The sequence below is a fragment of the Megachile rotundata genome, chromosome 13 (assembly GCF_050947335.1).
Source record: "Megachile rotundata isolate GNS110a chromosome 13, iyMegRotu1, whole genome shotgun sequence".
Lineage (NCBI taxonomy): Eukaryota > Metazoa > Arthropoda > Insecta > Hymenoptera > Megachilidae > Megachile > Megachile rotundata.
The window spans coordinates 4,740,095-4,757,177 of record NC_134995.1 but is presented as its reverse complement, the minus strand read 5'-3'; the positions used below and the strand labels follow the sequence as shown (position 1 = coordinate 4,757,177).

The 17,083-nt window shown below is 27.1% G+C and overlaps 1 protein-coding gene and 1 long non-coding RNA gene across 4 annotated transcripts in view; one reads left to right on the top strand and one right to left on the bottom strand.

Moving 5' to 3' along the window:
• The window catches only part of ZnT63C (solute carrier family 30 member 1), a 32,964-nt gene that overhangs the window by 14,496 nt on the left and 1,385 nt on the right, over positions 1-17,083 (top strand). For 2 of the 3 annotated variants that reach the window (XM_012280766.2, XM_076538675.1), the window contains exons 2-7: positions 949-1,139; positions 4,315-4,537; positions 8,761-9,022; positions 13,830-13,947; positions 15,020-15,235; positions 15,755-15,865. In XM_012280766.2, the coding sequence (XP_012136156.1) occupies positions 963-1,139; positions 4,315-4,537; positions 8,761-9,022; positions 13,830-13,947; positions 15,020-15,235; positions 15,755-15,865 (1,107 nt within the window). In that variant the 5' untranslated portion in view covers positions 949-962. Of the gene's footprint in view, positions 1-948; positions 1,140-4,314; positions 4,538-8,760; positions 9,023-13,829; positions 13,948-15,019; positions 15,236-15,754; positions 15,866-15,930; positions 16,034-17,083 lie in introns of all 3 variants that reach the window. The other variant, XM_076538676.1, reaches the window with a different exon arrangement.
• Positions 15,201-16,882, bottom strand: LOC143265595 (uncharacterized). Its single transcript, XR_013040224.1, has 2 exons — positions 16,391-16,882; positions 15,201-16,288 (listed from the first exon to the last, which is right to left on the bottom strand). It is a non-coding gene; the product is annotated as an uncharacterized LOC143265595 (long non-coding RNA).

Below are 17,083 nucleotides of genomic sequence, written 5' to 3'. Positions count from 1 at the left end.
TAATTTTATGGAATATTTACTAATATTTTTAATATTTACTAATACATTTACTAAAATTGGTCATTCAAATTTAAAATTTTTTTATAATTTTGCAACTGATTTTTTTTAAAAATTATACAGATTGTGTCATTTTTGGTTGAGTTTGAAATAAAAAATCTAAAACACGTTTGAAATATTTTGAATGTTGCTGCGGTTGAAACCTTAATGAATTCTAAATAAATAAACATTGACAAAGTGGCAAAACTTCAAACAAGATTCGCAAAAATATTTAAATAGGATCTATAATTATCTATTCCTGATTCTATAAAACATACAGTTTGTTTCGTGTTTACTATCAAAGTTGACCAGTTTCTATCTTTCATTGTATCGAATAATTAAAAATGAAAAACCCGATAAATTTATTTGTGCATATAGGGTGTATCAATAAAATATATATGTTACGGTGAAAGACCGAAATTGGTGAATGTCGACATTCACCGGTGAATGTCCGAAATAAGAGTAGTTAGCATACATATTTCGGCATACATATTTCGGACATTCACCGGTGAATGTCGACATTCACCAGATTTCGGTCTTTCACCGTAACATATACACATTTAAATTATTATACAATATCAATTATACAAATACTGTATAGTATAAATTATTACATAAATAAATTTATTGTACAAAATTAATTTATTTTACAATAATTCAATAATTTTTGTGAAGGTTCAGTTGATATTATATTGAAACAGTTATTTTAAAATTACAGCTGTTTAGAGTGATCATTGTGAACATCAAATTTATCTAATATATTTGCTATTAATTTCATGTTTAATATTTATCTACATAAACATTTTATTGACACACTCTGCATTATTGTATATTTAAATTATAATCTTATATCAAATATATTAAAGTATAATCTTTGGTGATACTAATATATTATTGTACAATTATTTTCAGGTACAAAAAACACTATGGGTCGTTACACAGGAAAAAAGTGTCGCCTTTTAACGATGTTATGGCTCACTGCTCTATTTTTCTTGGTGGAAATAGTAGTGGGCTATGTGACTAACTCTATGGCTTTAATAGCTGACAGTTTTCATATGTTATCTGATGTAGCAGCTTTAGTTGTTGCATTTCTTTCTGTAAAGGTAAGTACTTTTTAATTTACACAAATTTTCTTGTATTTTCTCATACACTATTCGTCATAAATTTATTAAAATATAGTTCATTGATTACATAGGTATATATTTATCATGAATTTCATTTATTTTAATATTAATACGAAGGTGTATATTCTTACGTTATACTTGTTACATAAATATTTCCTTTGTTACTGACAGTATCAAAGTGTTGCAAAAGTAAGTTATACCATAACCTCTTAACCGGGTGTGACAAGTAAACCCGTCATATGATCAGTTTTCAGTACGTAATTATATACCTGCTAAAAAATCTTTGCCTGTAAATGTATCGGTATACTATAAAAAGAAAATGTATCGCATCTATTGTGACAAAGATGAATCTATTTGTATAAATTTATTTATTATTTATTATTTCAACTATTATTTCAACTATAAGAACAATGATTTTCTCTTGACTAAATCACTTGGTTTAGAAATTAACCCTTAGGTACTATAGTAGGAGTAGATTGCTCCAGTCAAGGTTAAATTTATAATTTTATTTATTTGAAATCGGATAAACATATTACAAGAAAAGTGTTGCATTTAATTTCAATATTAGAGACACTTTTCTTGAAACATTGTATAATCTTGTATGATGTTATTTACAAAACAGATGAAAATATATTTTATATAATATACAATACTTTTATATATTTTTATACAATATTTTAAATATTGTAATTCTACTTTACATTCTAATTGCTTTCTAATACAATTACATTCTAATTACATCTAATAATCTACTTTACATTCTTAAACTGTCTTGATAGTAAATTATGGAAAATTTGTTATGTTTCTTGAAAACAGCTCTTTTGAAATATCCTGTATATTTTAAGATATCTAAAAAATGAGATAAGCTAACGTTGGTAATTATATTTTAATATGGTGGGTGTTCTAAATGTTATTGATTGACGTTTTATGATATTATTATTATCAATTTAAATAATTCGGTTTACTTTAATCTTTTCTTTTTCTTGATATGACTACATATAAGAACTTGATCTCGATCATTACTTGATCTTTTCCGTTGTTCAAAAAATTATCTCTTAACTTACTATCAGGTCGATAAATCATGGTAAGACGATTTTATCAAAAGGCTGCTCTTGTATCTTTTTTTGTTTGTTTCTGACATTGTTTTTTATTTATCGGAAAGCCTTAAAACGTGACGTTTACAATGCGTCTTTTGCAGTGCGTCAATTTCGTTTAATCCTTTGTAGCACGAAGAATTTCATCTCTCGTGAATGATAATAATATGAAAATAGCAATGAACAAGTCTTTAAAAACACGAGGTTAATTTCAATTTTTTATGTCGAAATAGCACATTAATTTTTAAATAAAATTCATGTATTATTATCTAAAATATTTTTATTAAGCTATTAGAGCTAACTGCATAACAAATTTTCTACGATCTATCTGAATATTTCGCTTGATTTTAGAAAATAATATTTAATATTAAAAAGGATAGTATTACAACGAATATACTGAACCTTGAAAATTAATAAAAATGTCATTCAGTTGTTAATAAAATTTCTAATAAAATAATATTAATATTAAATATTCAATTTCTAATAAAATGTCTAATTAAATAATATTAATATTAATATTTTAATATTAATATAAAATATTATTTTACTAGAAATTGAATGTCATTTTTATTAAAATAAAATATCAATATTATTTTATTTCAATTTACATTTATTTAATGCAACAAATTTTCGAAGAGTTTGCCGATGATGCGGTAGTAGAAAAATTATGTTAAATCAAAATCTCGAAAAAAATGTTTTCATTGTAAAATGATTTGCAGCGTTTTTTACAACAGCGAAAATCGACTTGCTGTTCGAGTTAAAATGTCAAAAAAAATCATATCACTTGCAAACTCAGCCAACTTGAAATCACCCATTTTTTTCTAGTTACTAATTACCACTTCTCAGAGCTTACGTCAAAAGAATATTAACGTTCGGAGTGTTATCTAAAGTTATTACCAAAATTTACACATAAAATTTAATATTTTCATTGTAACATCTTATACATAAGAGCAGTTTTTTTTATACAGATCGACTCTTTAGAACATTCTGCGTAAAAAAGTATTAAAGTAAAATGTTAAGAAAGTTAATAGTTCATGAGATATAGTAAGTTCAAAGATTAGTTATTACTCATAAAATTTTGAGATAACTCATGAATTGGTAATCTTTTTTTATATGGAAGTTTGCAAAGAATTTATGTAAAAATATTCAGGCCAATTAACTGAAAGGAAGACTGTTTCGTATTTCCCTATTTTTTATATGGTCTACTTTGCATATGCATGTATGCAAATCATGTATGATAACTCATCATTAGTTTTGTTGATCTTTTTTTATTAAAATAATGAATGCAGATAAAGGACTTCTGTACTAAATTATTTTTTGAATTATTTTTAAAATATATATATTAACTACGTTATTTTTTTTGTTTATACTTACTTATTTTAATTTACTTCACTGATTTTTTAAAACATGCATAATGATTTGGTGAAAAGACTTTCAAAACGAATGGAACGATGCTCATAATTCCTAATGAATTCTGACGTTTACATTTACATAAACGCCAATCATAACACGAGTAAAGTGTTTAAAAACATTCTTATTAGTTTTAATAAGAAAAATTTTAACATGTTTATTCATTATAGAATAATTTTGTTGAAAGAATTTTTCGTTTGCATTCCGTATCAGTTCCGAATAATTAACTGTTGCTTATAATTATTTTTTCATTACAAGTTCATTTATGCTATACTATTAGGTTTTGCGTTTTTATTTTATACCTAGTGACAATTTTTAACAAATTTCTTTTTCAAATTATAATAAGTACAATTTGCAATTTGACAAAATTGTAAATCACTATACTTATATCTTATAGTTAACGACAAATTTTACTAACAACCTAACCCATTATTTGTTATAATTTTTTACTTGAAATAAATTCATCAAATTACGGTGTGATCAATATAACATTAAAATCTTATAATACTTCTCTAGTAGTGAATAAAAAATATAAAATTATATTTTTAATTATTTTAATATCATTGTATCATTTTTTTTTTTATAAACATGTCCTTTCAAAAGATGTATTTTTTAATCGCTGTTACAATTAATTTTATTATAATTTGCAGATGTCACCAAAGAAATGGTCTAAGAATACGTTTGGTTGGGCCAGAGCTGAAGTTTTAGGAGCATTGGTAAATGCCGTATTTTTAGTCGCATTGTGTTTCAGTATTACCGTGGAGGCATGTAAAAGATTTATCGAAGTAGAAGAAATACACGAAGCTAAATTGCTCGTGGCAGTTGGAGGACTTGGTTTATTAGTAAATATAATTGGGTTGTGTTTATTTCATGGTAAGCATACAAAAGTTGCTAGTCTCTACTTAGCTAGTCATTATTATAAAAGAAAAAGTTGCTTGAGTGTATTTGATAATCACAAAAATTATTGGGTCGATTTTGATAGAACTTTGGTAAATATTTCAAGATCATCATTTGATTTTGATAGAACTTTGGTAAATATTTCAAGATCATTATTTGATTTTGATAGAACTTTGGTAAATATTATCAAGATCATCGTTTTGAACAAATTGTTCCTATACATTTAAATACAGTTTCTATATATTCCTATACAGTTTCTATACATTTGATTCTTTTAGTCTTTGAGATATTTGAATAAAATAATTTTAAGAAAAAAAATACGCCGACTTCGAAATGCATTAAAAAGTATAAAATAATTTCTATTTCCTAATGAAGTAATTTCTATTTCATTCAATCATACAATTACGTAACAGATATGAATGAAACCTATTTACTCGTTAGGTAGCATATTAAATGCATTTCAACCTTTTCGGAGGCGAAAATACTGAGGTATTTTTAATTTTGCGCCGCCTCCGAAAAGGTTGAAATGCATTTAATATGCTACCTAACGAGTAAATAGGTTTCATTCATATCTGTTACGTAATTGTATGATTGAATGAAATAGAAATTACTTCATTAGGAAATAGAAATTATTTTATACTTTTTAGTGCATTTCGAAGTCGGCGTATTTTTTTTCTTAAAATTATTTTATTTCACGCTTTTTAGTGGAATGGGGAGAATTGTATAGGATACAAGAATAGGATTTTGCAATAACAATAGTTATTATACATGTATACTGATTTTCGGCCGACAAGACGTGTTTGTAGAAACAGTAGAAAATCGGCGACTGCATGTTGACTCATACACCACCAGAGACACGAAGGCATACGCAGAATTCAATATATTAGTAACAATAGGTTTTCGCTAATAACTCGAAAACTAAAGCTTCCCCTTAATTGCGGATAAGGAAAAAGTTGTTCAGAATCATGCCCCTGATAACATATTAAAAGGACATTAAAATCGTCCAAAGTTGATTTCAACAATTTTCAACAATTTTTCGCTAATATCTCGAAAACTAAAGCTTTCCGCCAAATTTGTATATGAACAAAATTGTTCAGAATCATGTCCGTGATAAGATATTAAAAGCACACTAAAATCGAGAAAAGTTTATTTCAAAAGTTGCCGGTTTTTTTGCAATAACAATACTTTGCAATTAAAAAATGAAAAATTTTTTGATAATGGTACCAATGGGGAGTCAGAACCTACCAGATGCAAAAGGTTTCGTTCCGATCGGTCCATCCAGCTAGGCGTAATCGGCGGGCATACATAGAAAAAAAAATAAAAAAAAAAATTTATATGTACTGGTCGAATTGAGTAACCTCCTCCTTTTTCGAAGTCGGTTAAAAAATAACGCGCTTTACTGCCAATATTTTTAAAAATGAATAAATTGCAACTAGAATCTCCTGTATTGCTTTGGGAGGTTTCGTCCCATTAAACCTCTCCGCCCTCACAATAATAACTCCAAACCCCTTTTGGGTACTTTGAAAACACATGTGGGTATTAATGAACGGATAATATATGTAGGTATAAGCTTAAGACAGTCAAATGCTAAATGAAGCACATAGTCATTCGTTTATATTTTCATTCAAGGTATACATAATAGCCATTATTTTCAAAAACGCATCTTGACATCATATTTCAAGCTAATCGAAATCCAAGGTATCTCCCTTATTCTAAATATTTATTGGAATTTTTACTACCGATTTGTGGTAGGCTACGTACCGTTTTACTTCTGATTGCTGATAGAAACAAAATGGATCACGCGTAAAGTCTTCGTATCAACATTGCGGTGCCGCGGAGTTAGTATTTATGAAAAACAGCTTCTCAGAAATCTTTTCTATAATACCTTGAAACAAGACAATTGATAAAACGTTCGATGTTCGTGTGTTTTACGAAAGAAGCACCTGATTTTCGCAACACCGAAATTCAAACTTATAGTCCAAATTTGAGTTAATGTCTGGGTCCAAACTTTGCAGCAATAATTTAGCAAACTCATAGGGTAAACCTGTTTGAACCGAAGAAATTTGCGTAGACGACGCAGTTAGACATAGATGCTACAAATTAATAATTTGAAGTTAACTGTAGTTAATTGTTTAAATTGTATAAAAAAGCGTACAATTTCATTTAATAATTTATCAAATTATTTCATCTACAAAAATATTTAATTTTCACTTAATATTTATTCTTTTCATTTATTCGTACAATAAATAATCTCGACGGTCGATTTAAGTGACTCATCCTGTACTGTAATAAAATACATGTTTATGTATATGTATATTTTACAGTATTCGTATCATATATTTGTTATACAAATTAATTTATATTCACTGCATATTTTGTTTTTTAAGAATATTTATATTTGGAGTAATATTCTTCTATTATACGTTTTCAAGTTTTTCAGTGTTACGGAAAATCTGTTCAGGATAATAAAACGGTATTTCAATACAGATTGCGGCATTTTATGGTTTATTTAACTCTTAACAATTTTCAAGAAGTCGAATATTACGACATTAAATACTCATATAACGTGTATTTATACACGTTTATTAATTTATTGCTGGAGATAAATTATCGCTAGAGATCTTCGAGCTCAAATCATGGTAATGAAACTGGTCAAAAAGGTATTTAAGAAACGGGAAGTTTTTACATCAAGAACAATGAATAAATGTAAGAGCGTCACAAACTTTCAGTTTACAAAAGCAAAAATTATTGGGTTCTGAAAGTAACCTGGGCTTATTTTGTATATCCACTTTTATTCCATACCTATGCAAACAACTTAATATACTTTTGAAAAGACAATTCATTATGAATTAAAGATTGCAGTTTTATTATATTATTGAGCAAATGTAAATTGAGGTCATTATTTGAGAGATGGATAAGACCAGAAAATCTTCTTACGAAGTGTTTCCATGTCCGAAAGCCGTATACGTCAGGTGGTTGAACTAATACCTGTCGTCTTCTTAGGGATAGCGAATATGTATATCTGTTAGGTGATATGTTTCTCCGCAATATGCTAGTACAACAACTTATCCATGAAACTAGTAATAAATTATTTCAAGCTGTAGTATTTAGAAAATGCTCATTAAGAAATCATTCGTTTAATATATGGGTAGTCAATTTTTCAGACGATGACGCTAGTATACATTTTTTGGTCTAAATAGGGTTTGTAGAACTTTTAGACCGCAATTTCTATTAAATTCCTTCAGTGTTATAAGTAAAGCAGATAAAAGTCTTCCACTAGCGAATATGAATGACAGAATGATACGCATTAGATGATGCAGCAACGTTTGTTCTGCCTTTGTACCTGCTATAGTTAATGTACATCTAAAATGCAATTCAACTTTGAAGCCACTTTTATCCGCGTTAAATGTATGTTGTGCAATCCATAAGCTGAGATTAGAGGCTTAAGTATATCTATAAAACTTGTGGCACTTTGCTCTATATCTGTTACATCTGTGCCACATGAACAATTAATTAATTTATTTATTTTATAGGGTGCGATTTTGTGTATTGTTTTAAAGTTTCAAGCTTATAATGTAGAAGATTATTTGATATTATTGTTAAGAGTTGAACAAATTAAAGAATGCTGTAGTACCACAGCTAATTTGTTACATTGAAAATATTATGAAATGATACCCCAGATATAAATATTCTTAAAAACAAAATATGTATACAGTGAATATTGATTTGTTCAAAAAATAAAAATAAAAATTTAAATACAGACTTCATAGCCTTAGAGTAAATGTCAGTTGAATTAAAGATTCATTACTTGCACAACCGATGTCTTATAAGATCTTACAAAGTTAAAGACAGAATTCCTAGAGTTTCAAAAGTTGTGGACTTTATTAAATCTTCGGATGTTACTAACTGATCACAGTGAAATTGAAATGTCTTTTTAAGTATTGTATAAAAAACAATGTGACCCATGTGTATACATCTAAATATAGCGCAACATTTTTATGCGCTATTTAATATACATATTTATAAATCAATTATTAATTAATTGTTTAAAGACTAGAGAAAGTAATGGAGTACAGCATCTGAATAAAGATATAGTTCTGAATATATTTTTCTTCTTGTATTGAAATGTATAAACCAAACAAAATATGTTTAAAATGGATGCGTTCCTTTTTCGCTAAAATATATCATTTTTCTTACAGAACATGGAAATTCCCATACACATTCGCATGGAATATCTCGAAGTCATAATCGTCTGAGTACCTTAGTTGGGACAGATGATAATGAAAATGATGAAGCTTATAGGCCATCAACGCCTCAAGTGAAGAGGACACACGGTCATTCACACGATGCAAGTCAAATGAATATGCGTGGTGTATTTCTTCATGTACTCTCGGATGCACTAGGATCTGTTATTGTAATAGTGTCTGCTTTAATTGTTTGGCTGACGAAATGGGAATACAGGTAATTAATTTACTACGTAGAATTAAATAACATATTTATAAGAAATTTGACTCGATATACAAAATATCCCGCTATTGATGGTATAAGTGTACAGGGAATGATTCTATATACAAAAACAAGTTGGAAAAACTAAATCCGAAAAAGGTTCAAAGTACTTTGTAATACAATTTGTTAATGGAAAGATGATAATTTTAACAATTGGGTAATTAAACAATTAATAAATGTTACAAATTTGTAAATGTAATTATTATTTAATATATAATACTTTAATATTGTTAAAGTGTGTTATTAGTCCATGTTATTTATGATATTGTTACTCGTTGTTATACGAGTTACTAGCACTATACATACACTAGTTGTTTTCATATATCATGAAAAACAACGATTCATAATACATATTAGCAGTCTTAATAATCACATTTACCGATTTATGACCTTAATTAAATGCTTAATTAGCGAAATTGATGAAATTGTCAGTTTGTATGTTATAAACATATTTCCTCAAAAATATATTGAACAGTTTTTAAATACAACTTTCTCGAAAATGAAATGGTCACAGAATTCCCCTTTCAGTTGCATCATTTAAAACTGGTAATACTTTAAGCATTACACAAAGATTATTTATTCTCTACTTTTAAGGATTTTTATGGATATTCTACTTTGCCATTGTATAAAGTGTATAATTACACTTGCATATTCATCAAATATTACTAACACTGTCTAAAATATGTTTTGTTTTATCATGCTCTATAATATTATTTAGGATGTTTTATAACATCCTAGCAATAGATGTTTCTTATAAATTTCTGCGCGTGAAATACAAATCTGTATATTGCTTTCTTTATTACTGTCCATTTTCAAACATTTTCTTTTTACATTTTTTAATCTGAAGATATTTTGTGCTTCAGTAGTAACAATTGCTTAAATATTTTTTATATAAAATAATTCTACGGGTTCTTATATTTAAAGATAAGCTGTTTGAAAAAACAATATGTCATAGACATAGTTGATATATTCAAAAAAATATAAACGATGAGAGAAAAGTGACTGCAGAAAATACAGACATATGAAACTGGGTAAATAAAGTAGTTAATATCATTACTACTACTGTTATAAATTATAAAATTATTCACTAAATCAATTCATTCACTAATCGTTATTGTTCGTCAAAGAAAAATTTGGTTTTCAACTTATTTTAATTTCAACAATTGTTATCCTATTCATAAAATTCAGCTTTAATTTTTCATAACTTCCTAATTGTTAAAATTTGCAGCATAACATTTAACATGCATACTATAGCGTTTGAGTTTAACACTTTTTGAAAGTTTGATCAAGGAATGATTCTTTCTGAACGACATACAAGTTCTTTTCATAAGCAAACAATTAGTCAAAGAACAATTCATTATAATACATAAAATAATTACTTTTAATTCAATTGAAGCTATATTTTAAAATTGTAATCGAGATGATTATGCCGACGGTACTTTATTCTATTAGAAATACTCACTATTAATTTGAATATTTGCAAAATTGTAAAAAGTTATTCAGGCAAATAAACGTTGATTAAATTTCAGTAAACTGTTAGTTAGAGAATTAAAACTTCTGTCAAACATAAGTAAGAGAAAGAAAGTTTATGCATTTCGGCCTATTTTTGAGGGCTCAAATGGTTTTTCTAATTGTATAAGATTATGGTGATTCTGGTAAATTAGACTTAAATTTTAAAGATTTTTTTATGTTAAACTTTGAATTTAAGGGTCTACAGCAGTGACGGTTCAAGTTTGATCATATAGAATTCATCCGGGATAAACTAAGAAATACTGAACAAAGATTGGTAATTTTTATTTCTTCTGCATTACTCTATAGATAGGCAGAGGACAGTTGCCATATTACCTGAAAATGTAATTGTGCTACTGCAAGATTATGAAGAAAAGAAGCAATGTTTTGTTATACTTTTTTGTTCAAAATATTCTTTGTATAATTATAGGGCCTAACTTCACAATTTTATTTTTAGAACTTTAAAAAAAAATGGGGGTACATAAAACTGTATTTTTCATAAAGCTTCAAACGTGAACTTACAAAATTGATCTTCATAGCACCTTGTAGATTAGGTAGAAGTATACAAAGAATATTTTTAAAAACAAAAAGTAGATATTGCTTCCTATCATCTCTAAACAACGGAATTGCATTTTTGTATACCAATATGGCTGCTGTTTTTACCTCTTCTGTAAAAAGTAATGTACAAGAGACAAGACTCATCAATTCTTTCTCTGCAGGAGTTTCCCCAAAATCAATTCACGATTTGGGACGTTATTTCTATTGATACTTACTGGTTTAATATTTTTTAAAAGAAATATACTATACTATTAAAAGTTTCAAGGTGAAAAACTGTTAAAATTTGCTACATATTTATACATGCATGTAAATAATAATTACATACAAAAAACCATATCACCAATGTTTCTGAACGTTGTTCATTATATACCATGTTTGAATTATGAGATTTATTTTGTTTATAAAATGGTGTTTCATTTAGCTTGGACGTTGAAGGTATTTTCAATACTATTAGATCTATAAAAGATAGCTCACCAATGATTTATTGAACATACTATGTTTTATAATTATACGTGAATACATACTATAATGTTTTGTATTCTTTAAAATCATTTCATATTCAAGCCTTATCATTGTACACAACTTCTGAATCGCTTATTTACATCTTCAATTATTCTTCCATTTGTTTAAATATGCGCGTATGAAGATTTTAAACTTGCTTATTTTAAGTATTTATATCTCACGTGATTTGACATGCAAAATTATTTTATACAATTACATATTTTTAAGTAAATATGGCTAAAAAAGGTTGAGAAAAGAGACAGCAGAATATTTTTGGACCAGAAGTTTTTGATTTCCCTTGATACGTTATAAAACTTCATTCTTGTATAAAAACTGACAAAAATTCATTTGAGAATGAAAATAGGCCTAAATGCACAAACCTATTTACAGGCTCGTCAATAGCCGTCACAAGAGAAAAACCGAATGCGATTAGCATACATAAGAAAGTAAGTGTATTCATTTTTATTACGGTTTGTGAAATGTTTATTTATATCTTATAAGTATATACATGCTAGTTTTAGATTATCTTTAATATAAATAAAGCTGATTGGTACTTTTTGTTGTTCGTTTCACGGATTTAAATTTATGAACCTGTTGTTGAGAAACATTTTTGAGCGTTTTGTGTTTTACTGTTTTGCTTAATAACTTCACCATTTTACTGCAATTTCCGTATGTAGATTTGATATGGTGAACAACGAATTATGATAAAAGAATTAAATAGATCTTTAATTATCATGTTTGATGCTTTTCAAATGATTTAACCTTATTTCCTTATTTACATTAATTTACTCATCTGTATTAGTCTGAATAAATCATTTTATATTTACATCATTTTCAAACTTGAAATTTTAGATTTAAAAAGTTGTTTCCTTATGTGTTTTCTGTAGAAAGTTTAATAGTAATTATAATATACATTATAGCATTCACAGTCTGATAATTTCATGTTTTAAATATGTTTTATCAGATAATAAAAAGGATCTTCAACAATTTTTGGATAATGAAAATAATTTATAGTTTCAGTTTCTTTTTTAATGCATTATTTATAATATTTTACACACTTTAATTATGTTATATGTTGTTGTTAACATGTAAGATAATAATGAATAAAAATTGAGGAACATTTTTTAAGTTTTAAAGTGCAACAATTTAAATTATTTGTTGGAAGGTTGGATTTTCTTGAAGCTTTATAAAATTTAGATGGCATAATTTAAGTAAGTGAAATTTTAGGTGTGTAATTTGCCTCAATAACTGTTTATTTAAAAAGAACTTGGATATTGCAGGTGAAAATTGAATTAGTTACAGGTAACACTTGTACCGTACATAAAATTAATAGTAAATTTGTATTCTGTACTATTAAAATTTGATGAGGAAAGGAGAAAATTTTATGTGAAACAGCAACTTTAAATTATTATAATAATAATGTATAGATACTGAAAATTATAGATTGTATCTAAACTATACTCTATTACAGAACTATATTCTTAACAGTTTTTATTTTTAAAAATGAAGAAAGTAATTTTCATTGTGCATATAAGAAAAAAATCTAAGCTTATTCTACTCAAAATTGCACACAAGAGAAAATTCTGTGCTGATTTCACTCAAAATTTCTGCTACACATGTTTTTTTGCGTTTTCTAATATGCGTTGTGGTATTGTGGTTGTGGTTTATAATTCATTAAATGTCGATCGATGATCGACGATCAGTAAGCTACTGAGTTGCCGAAGAAAAAATATATTTTATTATTCCATTGTATACTGCAATTAACCCTGAATCATCCTATTTTTCGCACCAGCTGAGAACTGCTGGTTTAGACCATTATGAATATCCCATGAACAAAGCAATATAAATTAACAGATTTTATGTATTTGTTTATCTAAACTGTTTCCAGGACTTGCATGTATTGCTGTAGTTATATGTGTATTGTTTTTCGAACATTTTACATATACCTACATCTTGTATATTTACATGTAATCGAGATTCCTCGCATATCACCAGAATTCATCTTAATGATATCATAGGAATTTAAGATATAACACCATGTTCAACACGTGTTTGCGGTCAAGTAGGAAGACGAAATATTTTGTAATTCGCGTAAAAAAATTAAATATATTACATATGTAGACAAATTCATTTGGAAGCACCTTTTAAAAATATTAGCTTTTAAAAATATTCATAGCAATAATTTGTTTTACAGATTTTACATCGACCCAGCTCTTTCACTCTTATTAGTGATTCTTATTTTACGATCAGTGTGGCCATTGTTACAAGAATCTGCATTGATATTACTACAAACTGTACCAACTCATATTCAGGTAATTTTATTTATTTCCAATAATCTTATAAATAATAATTGCTTAAACGTGGCATTTTTTAATCTACCTAACGATAGGAACAATTAAGAAAACATGACAACATTTGTATATTCAATATATTGATAAATAGAAAAAGTCTTTATTTAATAACAATATTCTTTTGTGACAAAAATAGTTTTATAAGACTGTAGTGGAATGACTTCTTTAACTACTGTTTTTAGATTGTTTTTTAATTGCTGTCAGGTCTTTCGATGTCCTCAGTGGTCAATCCAATATGGTGGAGAACATTTCATTCCATCAATTTTTTTTTTCTTAATTTTGACTTTTGGAAATGATAATAAACACATAGTATGTATTAGGATTTGGTGTATTGCATTATATTGAACATACATGAAAAACCAATTAAATGTATAAAAAATCAGCTATCATAATATGCGGATAATAATAATAATAGAAGTATTAGTTTTGCATATGCAGTAATAGTTTGTAATTAATTCTCGTTTGGATTTTATCCTATAAGTATGAAAATGAGGTCATCACATTGTTATATTGGGATTTCGTGTATACTTTGAGTAGGAGAGGATTATAGCTATAATACTATATCTTACATAATCTAAAACTGTTTAGTATTTACAGATTGGTTCAAACTTATGAATGAGAAAAATCCTCCACCAGGCTGAAGTGATACATCTCGTCAAGTATGACTTCAGAAAAAGACCCATAAATATTATTTTAATTCAAAAAATTCACAAATATTTTAGTTCCAAATATTTGATCAAATTCTTATGAAAGTTGAAGCAAAGGAATCAATAAAATAACTAAAATTAAAAATTAAAAATAAATAAAATAGCTAATAATTTTATTGTTATTGAACCGAATTGATTATTTTAACGATATTTAATGTTTTAGTACATACGGTATATACTTCCAAGTATGAATTAAGTATAATAGCATAAAAGAAACTGAAACAGCTTCTTTTATATGCTTCATTATAAAACTTCCATTTTTGGTTTTATTTATAATATGAACAGTTTGAATTTAATAATACAATAATCAATTTACTTTCCTTCAGGTCGATGCCATTCAACAAAGACTGCTAGAAAATGTTGACGGTGTATTGGCCGTACACGAATTTCACGTATGGCAATTAGCTGGCGATCGTATTATTGCTTCGGCACATATAAGATGTAGAAATTTGTCGGAGTATATGAAGATTGCAGAGCAAGTTAAAGAATTTTTCCACAACGAGGGCATACATTCTACCACAATACAGCCAGAATTTATTGATGTAAGTATATTGTTTTACAAGTATGTTCTATGATACATTTTCATATAAATAGTTAGATGTGATTAAAATCAATATTAACACATATGTTTTTGACATTATATTGCCACTTTCGTCGTGTAGAATAAAGTACTTCGGTTCGTGTATTATTATTTGAGAACATTTCATAAAAAAATCATTGTAAGCAATGGCGATTAAGTCATCACCACTGTTCACATGTAATAATTGAAATTGGTACATATTTCAATAATTATGTTTATATTTATAATATAATAATTACATTTATATTTATAATAATATGTGATACAATTATGATAATATAAATTATACTTGAATATATATGATAGAAATGATAAAATGATAAATATAATGTGTAAGATACTGGTATAAAAAGTTAATCTTCAAAATAGATAATAATGCATATGTAATATTGACTGTTGTAGAGTCAAGATATTAAATTACGATAAAAGGCATTTATTCTATTAAAATAATTACTAATTATATTTTGTTGTTGATATTTAGTACCAGTCTAATAGTGAAATTAAAGAAACACCAACAGAAGATTGTGTATTAGACTGTCCGAAGACTGATAAGCCTTGCAATCACGCGACGTGTTGCGGTCCTTCCAAGCAGGTATGCGTTTCATGTATTTATAAATATATGTTCCTATGATTTAAATGTTACCCCTTCGCTTCTAGTCTAACTGGAAGAGAGATACAAATTCCCGTCCTTCCTGCTCTAAATCAAAATGTCTTGGACGATGCTTAGAAGCTATTAAATCAGATTCAAATACAGTTATAGGTAACTTTTACTAATTGGCGTTTATCCATTATTCTTCAAATATTATCATATAAACTACGCAAAACAATTAAACAATAATTATTTACACGAAATTATAAATGAGCTTTTTCATGAAACATGCCTCAGATGGCGAAATTCGTTGAAATTTCACTTTGCAATAGCAGTAATGTTGTAATTATTTATTTGACATTATTATAATTTTTTATAAAAAGATACAGCTGCCATGAATTTATAGTAGTTTCATCGGTTGTGTATCTGAAAAATAAGTATCCATATACGTAACATTTCTAGTACAGTACTAGTCGTAATATGGTTATATAATGTGAATATATGATCAATCATCTTCATCGTCTTTACCCTCCTTGCTAGGAATATTGTAGATTCGGTGTACACCTAAACACATTTTGAATAATATTATAAGTTGCATAAGGTTATTCTGAACGATTTTTTCCTATACATTTAATGGGTGCTCTGTTTTAGTTTTCGAGTTATACAGAAAAGTATGTTTGATATAACGTCAGTTCCATCACGTCAGTATGGAGCCATATTGTTTTCTGTTCGTCATCTGATTGGTCCGCACAGATGAGTATTCAAGTAGATAGAAGTAACATATTAATTTGCAAAATATGCTAAAAACAGTGAAGTCATTTTTCCTTTAACAACCCGTAAATCAATGACGCGTTGGTGCTCTCTCTAAAGGGGCGCCATTTTGAAATTGATCTAACCCAAACCAATCTCAGAACAGAAAGTATATATAAAAGTACATTTTACAAAAATTTATTGTTCTCTCAAAAAATGTTAAATGATACTGTTTGTATTATACTTCTTGTAATTTAACCATCTTTTAGAAAAGAAAATATATACAATTGGTTCCTAATTATAATTTTTTAATGTTGATGTTAATATAAATATTTGTATAGAATGTTAAAGATTTAAACAAAGACAGACAGTACTTAATTATGAACTATAATTTATAAATTATAAATTTAAAAATTTCTGGAGTGTGTAAATATGGTTTTATAAAAGATGATCGAGTATTGACGAATAAAT